General features: G+C 45.0%; 1 protein-coding gene across 1 annotated transcript in view; it reads right to left on the reverse strand.

Annotated features, from left to right (window-relative positions):
* Positions 1-385: 385 nt before the first annotated feature.
* LOC311322386 (calcium-binding protein 2-like) overlaps positions 386-8,093 on the reverse strand; it is a gene marked incomplete at both ends in the record, with an annotated part of 14,099 nt that continues 6,391 nt past the window's right edge. The window contains 6 exons of the mRNA XM_084454452.1: positions 386-411; positions 1,368-1,515; positions 2,096-2,205; positions 2,425-2,559; positions 3,180-3,210; positions 5,498-5,722. Of these exons, the coding sequence (XP_084310578.1) occupies positions 386-411; positions 1,368-1,515; positions 2,096-2,205; positions 2,425-2,559; positions 3,180-3,210; positions 5,498-5,722 (675 nt within the window). The remainder of the gene's footprint in view (positions 412-1,367; positions 1,516-2,095; positions 2,206-2,424; positions 2,560-3,179; positions 3,211-5,497; positions 5,723-8,093) is intronic.

An 8,093-nucleotide genomic window follows, 5' to 3' on the forward strand; every position in this document is an offset into this window, starting at 1 on the left:
TAAGTTAAGACAGTACCACAGTGCACTTACTCGCAGAGCCTGTGGGGGCACAGTTCCGAGAAAACGCTATGTATTGCTTTAACTATTGAAAATAGATGCTTTTCATCTAATCAACACAGATGAGTTAGCCTACTTCCTGAATCAACCCAGTCAGCTCTGACTGGAGCAATCCTCCCACAGCAGTTTACAATAGACAGGAAGGGATAGTTGCTATAGCAGTGATAAAACAACAAAACAAACCTTAGAAAACAACATCAAATGTTTGTACATCAGATAAAAGAATGCCAACGGTAGAACAGCCACAGTGTGAGGTCTGGTGCATATCACAGAACAGTACAGAACAGTACATCTTCACCTCTGGCTGGTCTGTCTGTTGTTTGGTGACTCAACGAGACATCATTCTCACAAACTCTGAGGAGAGGAGAAGACACATGTTAAAAGGTAGAGAAATGTGAGAGTTAAGGTGCTTTAAAGGAGTAGTAAAGGGAAAATGCATGTTTAGCCCTGTTTTAAGGTTACTTATGATCATATACAATGGTTCAGATTAAAACGTTGACAAAACTAGCACTTTTGAGAAAGTCTGATCATTGTTCTACCACCGTTTTGGTCATACGATGGATGTGGGTGGGCACCGTGAAAAATCTTTCAAAAACATGTTAAACTCTCAATTTCAAAGACAAGAAGCTCACCGTGGGGGTAATTGGTGTCCGTTGGTGTTCTGACATCAAATTCGCCGCAAAGTATGAATCCTGTAGGGTTTTATTGATCATTTTATGAAATCCATTGACTTGTATTGAAGCGACCGTTGTAGATGTGTAGATCAATCCGCAGAGGGGATTCAGGAAGCAGAACTACTTCAAGGCATTGCGGAATCAGTTCAAGTGGACGTTTACACACGTATGTGCTGCGACTAAATAGTTCTATGCTAAATATTTTAAAAAGCCTTTCCAGATGAACTATAATCTTACTTTATGGCGAATTATATGTCAGAACGCCAACTAACACCTCGTGAGTTTTAAGACTTTCTCAAAAGTGCTAGTTTTGTCAACGTTTTAATCTGAACCATTGTATATGATCATAAGTAACCTTAAAACAGGGCTAAACATGCATTTCTCTTTACTACTCCTTTAATGAGACAAAGTTAGATTATAGTATTACCAATTGCTTTATTGGATTTATACCTTGTTGTATCTCCCTGCAGAACACTGAACTCCTTGATAATCCCCTCCTCGGGTCCCCCACTCTCTCTCCAAGCCTTCATCCTCCCTCCCTTCCCTCCCCCTCACCTTCGAAGTCCACCAGTCCGTCTCCGTTCACCCCCCCCCCTCGAAGTCCATCAGTCCGTCTCCGTTCACCCCCCCCCTTACCCTCGAAGTCCACCTGTCCGTCTCCGTTCAGGTCCACGTCTCTCAGGATCTCGTCGATCTCCCGGTGGTTGAGCTGCTGCCCCATCAGCTTCTTCATGGCCTCGCGCAGCTCCGGCAGACTGATCCGACCGTCCCCGTTAGAGTCAAACTGAGGAGAACCGTTAAGAGTCAAACTGAAGAGAACAACAGTTAGAGTCAAACTGAGGAGGAGAACATAGTCAAACTGAGGAGGAGAACATAGTCAAACTGAGGAGGAGAACAGTTAGATTCAATCTGAGGAGGAGGAGAACAGAGTCAAACTGAGGAGAGGAGGTAGCCTTGTGAGACCATCCTGATTTCGTGAGGTCACATCGTTTCTCTCGCAAATCAGTCTGGATACTCTCCATAAAGATCCTTGTGTTCCAGATCAGAAAATGATCTCACCAATCAGCGTTGCTTCTGAGGAATTTGAAATACAAACAGCTACGCTGGGCGGGTTTAGGTGTGACGACAGCGAGGAGCGGTTGAAGAAGCACGCGATAGACGGTGATAGACAGATGGTTCATCCAATCACCTGCCGAGTATTTTTTTGAAAGTGACTGCCCTTTCCCAAACAGTTTCCAATGGAGAGTTCCCATGCAAAGCAAACCATCCGGCACATCAGGATAGGGAGGAGGAGGGGGGGGGGCAGTTAGTCAACTGAGGAGGAGGAGAACAGTCAGAGTTAAACTGGGGAGGGAGACTCTGACCTCTCTGAAAGCATCGCGGAGCTCCTTCACTCCGATCATGTCTGCCGTCTCTGCCAGCATCTTAGGACCCATCAACTCCACAAAGTCCTCAAAGTCCACTCTGCCGCCACCTAGAGGACGACAGGAGTCACTGCAGCAACAACACGGTGATGATGTTGAGGATGATGATGGATAAATGCATTGTGAGTGTGTGTGTGTAGGTATATATTTAAGTGTATGCGTGTGTGTGTGCGTGTGTGAGAGAGTGTGTGCGTGTAGGTATATATTTATGTTTATGTGAGCGTGTGTGTGCGTGCAGGTGTGTGTGTGTGCGTGCGCACGTGACTCACAGATCTGCTGGCTGAGTTCGATGAGCTCCATCTCTGTGGGCATGTAGCCCATGGTCCTCATGCACTCCCCCAGGTCCTTGCAGCTGATGAAGCCGTCGCGGTCCTTGTCAAACTCCCTGAACGCCTCGTTCAGCTCTGCCCGGGGGGAAGGGGTTAGTGAGGGGCGTGGGGGAGAGGTTAGAGAGAAGAGGTGAGTTAAGGGAGTTTTTACGTGAAGGGAGTTGGTCAAGAGAGAGGAGACTGAGGAGATTATTCCACTCGGTACCGATTGCAGATTGTGGGCCTTCAAAATACGGTATAGTACTGTAAGTGCAGAACAGCTGACGTATGGAGAATATATGAAGTATTTATCCCATGTCTATTGCTCTGTAAATGTTCTTAGCCAATAGACAAACATTTTCCAGGAGCTTTGTCGATCTCGTTGGGAGAGGTCAGGGATTTTTTTTTTATAGCTCACCTTTCTGTCCCCTGGTGAACTGTTTTTTTTTGCTTCCCTCTGGAATATGTAGGGGTGGGATCTATGCCCACCCTCCCATTGCTCTCTGTAAAGCGCATCGTGTTGATGCCTCTGTGTATGAAATGCGCTGTACAAATAAAGTTTGATTTGATTTGATCTGAAACACGGGCATGTCATTGTAGGTGACTACAGTGACATGCCTACTGAATGAGTTTACACTGAACTGTGACGGAAGAGGAGAGAGGGATGAGTATTTTTGCACTGGTGCTTAATTAGGAGTGTATCAAGTCATATGTACCTTCAATCTCCTCTGGACGGAGGTCTCTGTCCTGTGGTGGTGGAGACAGACAGACAGTGAGTCAGGACATTTACACACACATGTGCATACACACACACACACACACACACACACACACACACACACACACACACACACACACAATCACAGGAGGCAGAAATATATCGAATATATGTACGTGACTCAAGAAGAATCCTACTGTGTTTCTGCTTCTTATTACAGTTTCTATCTGCATGAGTTTTTTTTTGCACCCGTCATGCTAATAAAGCAAATTTGAAAAGAGAGAGGTGGTGATGTCACAATGGGCCCGTTGTCGCTCGTGTTCCATCATCTCTGAGTGATGAACTGTTTGTGACATCATCAGAGGGAATGATATTGGATGGGATTATAGCGCTGTAGGAAGAGTAGGGGGGTGGGACAGAGAAGAGATTACAGTTGTAAATTGTATTATAAATCACTAAAGCTTATCGATTTTTAATTTTTCTGCCTGCCTGGTTGAGATCCTATAATTAGGAGGTTAAATTAAGATTGGGTTCCATTTAGAACTCTCAACCGAGTTGTGCAACATTAAAGAGCCAGCAAACCTTTATGTGGAACAACAGACCACCTGTACTCTCACCCAAGACATCCCTACTGTTCACAGTGAGAACAGTACCTTTTGATCAGAGAGAGAGAGAGAGGGGGGGGGGGTTCCAGAATCGAATCAAGAATCAGATTGTCTGATCGGATAAAGTTCAGTTAAATTAACTGATCTCTGTGTTCTGTCAAGGAATCAACTGGCTTTCCTGGATCTACCTGGATCGGTTACTGGAAAATAGTTTTCCGTCCATAACTGACTGGTGATGCAGAAATGTGGTACAGTATATTACATGATCGGGTCAATTTGTAGGCCTACCACACCCTCAATATGACCAATCACTCGCAGTACCAACGTACCAAGCATTAAAATGATGTCTGCAACTTGACTGTATGGTCTGACATTGTGTCTGTATGGTCTGATATGGTATTACTGGTCTAATTTTGCTACCTTCCTTGCTGAAATGTTCACTCAGTGACAAACCTATGGGTACCATGTACTGAGTCAATCCAAGCACATGTGACTCAGGTTTCAACTTTATTAGTAACTCAAGTCCAAAGCATTATTGACAATCAGTCAGGTTATTTATCATAGTGCATTGTGTATGTATTGACGAACGTACCCGCTTTTCGAAGCTCGAATCTGACTACCCAAATAGCAATCATGTGTTCTAAAAATGATCTAAGAATGTGAAAACATTAGCAGAACGTGTTAGAAATGTTTGCCAATGTTGTGTGCTAGCTGGTATAATCATCATTAATGGCCTCTAATGCGATGTCTCTCCTCTATGGTCAATTCAAGGACAGCTGCGTGTTGCTTGCTGCCACACAGCAAAGTACTTTATGACAAACTGCCTGATGACGTAGCCCATTAACTTCTGATACTAATGCTACAGCTAAGTACTAATAGGCACATAGTTTGACTGCCAGCTAATAGCCCTTAGCAATTAGCCATCTATTGATCTCTGAGATCTCATCTCCCGCTCTGCAAGAATCGTCCGTCTGGAATGAGTGGATATCTGACAACAGCTCGCTGGTGGGAGATCAGTGCGCAATCTAAATTACAATCTAAATTACAATCTAAATTACAATCTAAATTACAATCTAAATTACAATCTGGAATAACTGCCGAAGCCGTGACTCCACTTGTCTTCTACAAAACACACACACACACACCTACCATCTACAAGTGCACTCGTGAATTTCTTATCTCAATACTGGATGAACTTCGCTTGAGTGTAAGGCTACAAAGTTTCAATGTCTTGTGTGTGAACCAATAGATGTACACGAACCAACGTTTGCTTTGCCGCAGTGAACCAATAGAAAGGTGACACTCACAAGGGTGCATGCTCATTGGTGGAGATGATGCGGACGGCTCCTTCAATCGGGTGACTGGGATTGGGAATGGGAGGATGAAAATGAAGTCATTATAAGTCTGCTCTGCGGAAGAGATGACGTCTGAATTCATGATGATGATGATGATGGCGATGATGCTTTGGAATGAACAGCCGTTACACTACATTTCACTAGATAACTAGATAACAGTCACATGTCATTAGATAACTGGTGGTCTGAACAACTCATTGTGCATGATTTGTCAATCTATGTATGTTTGTGTATGTGTGTCTTCACTCAGGTGCATGTGTGCATGCGTGTATCCTTTGTGTTCATGTACAGGTATGTGTGTGTGTGTCTTTGCTCAGGTTTGGGTGTGTGTGTTCATCTGTGTGCACGGTACATACAAGCTGGCTCCGTGCGAAGCTCTGTCTGAGGAAGACGCAGGCGGGACCCACAATGCCGTGCAGCACGCCGCAGTTCTGCACCAGAGCGCACAGGGGCTCCCCGAACCCGCACTCGCTCCCTTCGCCCTCCTCCTCCTCCTCCTCCTCGTCAGGGTCACGCCCCGCCACGCCCCCCAGCAACACTGCGGTCAATGGCGCTCCGCTGGCCTCCCAGGGCACTGCCCCCTTAGGGGAGGGGGAGCCAATCAATTAACCCATCAGCCGTACGTACTGTATGGCGACCAATCACAGTGAGCGGACATGCTAACAGGAATTCTCGGACGGAATCCAAACAGCATGTAATTGTCTGTAAGTGATACATAGGCTAGATTTATCTCTTAAAGGTCAGATTTGGAATTTAGCATTATAAGCCATGTTATAAGGTTATTTACGATCATATACAACGGCCGATATCAAGGTTTCGATGTTGACTGCCATCGGCAAATAAAATAACATTCACCGATGGTAGTAGCCGATGTTATGTCGCAACAATTAGGGCTTTTTTTGTTGCAAAACGTAGCCTATCCAGCTACAGATTCAGAGAAGATCCGTGACGTAACGCCGCAAACGCACGTGTAGTTTGCTTTCAAATTAAAGTGAAATCAAAATCGGCGTTTTGGAACCAAACACTTCATTTCTTTGTTTTCCTGGCACAAAAGGGGGAATAAAAATAAAATAAACATCGGCCGGATTGTTATTTTAACCCTTTCGATACGACCACGTCACCGGCAACATTTTAAAAATATCTAACAAATATTTAATAATATTAAAAAAATATCTAACAAATCTAACGAAAAAATTCCTCACTCCAACACTTGCTGAAAGCTGAGAAACTGCACTTTCTAGTATTATAGGGAAAATCCAATTAATGAAAATTAAATTAAATTTTGTCACTCTACTTTCAGGGTTAAAAGGGTTAAACAGAATTTTGCGATTGGTGCATCCCTACAAATGTTTGTAAACTTCCGCTTGAACTTTGGGAGGTCTTGACTGAGTTTGGAAGCCTGATTGCTTTGCAGATGGTACAGTATTTCATTGATAGTGTTGGATAGAAGTGTTTATCAAAACAAATATGGGACGCGGATAAATGTAAACATCTCTGGCTTTGTTGTCAATACAAATCAATGGATTTAATATGATCAATAAAACCCAATCGGAAGCATAGCCTACTTTGTGGTGATTTTCTTTTACCAGAACATCAACGGACACCAGTGACCACTTGGTGAGTTGGCTGTCTTTGAAAACGAGAGTTTATGGTGTTTTGAGGGATTTTGTCTGATGCACCTATGGATCTATTGAGTGTGTTAGCGGCGACAGGCTATATCTCGAGAGTTCACTGCTTGACGAGACTTTGATATCGGCCGTTGTGTACAGTACGATCGTAAATAACCTTTTAACATGGCTTATAATGCTCAATTCAGCCTACAGCACTGTCCCATCAACAAGAACACAGACACTGCAATTTAGTCTGCCAGGACCCTTACCCACAAAACAGCACTTATTCTTATACAAGCTCCATCAGCACACAAGGCGAAGTTAGATTTTTGTCAATGTTTACCTTGTCATAAGACGGTATATGATTATCTTTCTCCGACAGGGCTGAATCTCTCTACGGACGACAAAAACGACAAAGACCCTTACCTTCTTCATTTGGCTTTTCTTAGACACCTTGATGATGTTTCCCATGTCCTGGTCTCTCTTTCTCTCTCTGTCTCCCCCTCTCTTTCCTCTCTCTCCTAGTGTCCTGTCCCTCCCCCTTCCTGCCCCCCTCTGTCCTCCTCTCCTCCCCCCTCGTCCTCTCCCCTCCTCTCTTCTCTACTCCCCTCCTCCCGTCTCTCTCTCTTCCTCTCCTCTCACCTCTTCTTCCCTGATCAACAGTTTAATAAATCTCAAAAAAGTCCAGCATCAACGAGGGCGTTGCATCCCAGAGGGCACTGCTTCCTCCGACCACCTCCCAGAGTTCCAGCCTCACTACCGATGATGATGACGACGGTGGCAGAGATGAAGATCCGGCACCAGGATGAGCAGAGCAGGTCATCTCCAGGGTACCTCTCTCTCTCTTCACACACAACCTGCGTTCATGTCATCAGTTATCTCACTCTCTATATCACCCCCTCTCTCTTTCTCTCTCTCCTCTCCCTCTCTCTCTCTGCTCTCCCTCTCTCTTTCTCTGTTCCCCTTCTCCGTCTCCCTTCTCTCCAACTACGTTTCCTCGATTGCACTATGAATGTAAACCCCCCCCCCCCCTCCTCTCCCCCCCCCCCCCTCTCTCTGCCTCTTTCTCACACACACACACACACACACACACACACACACACACACACACACACACACACCACAGATCTACACATCTACACGCAGACGCACGCACACACACACACACACACACACACACACACACACACACACACACACACACACACACACACACGCACACTGGAGTACTGGAGTTGAATTGAGAGAGAGAGAGACTGATGGAGAGAGGGGCCAGGAATTATAGGGTTAGGACTAGATGCCTTTTTAATCCCCGACGTTTCAGATTAAAGCAGCCGAGGGA

Source organism: Borostomias antarcticus (genome assembly GCF_949987555.1).
Source record: "Borostomias antarcticus genome assembly, chromosome: 20".
Taxonomy (NCBI): domain Eukaryota; kingdom Metazoa; phylum Chordata; class Actinopteri; order Stomiiformes; family Stomiidae; genus Borostomias; species Borostomias antarcticus.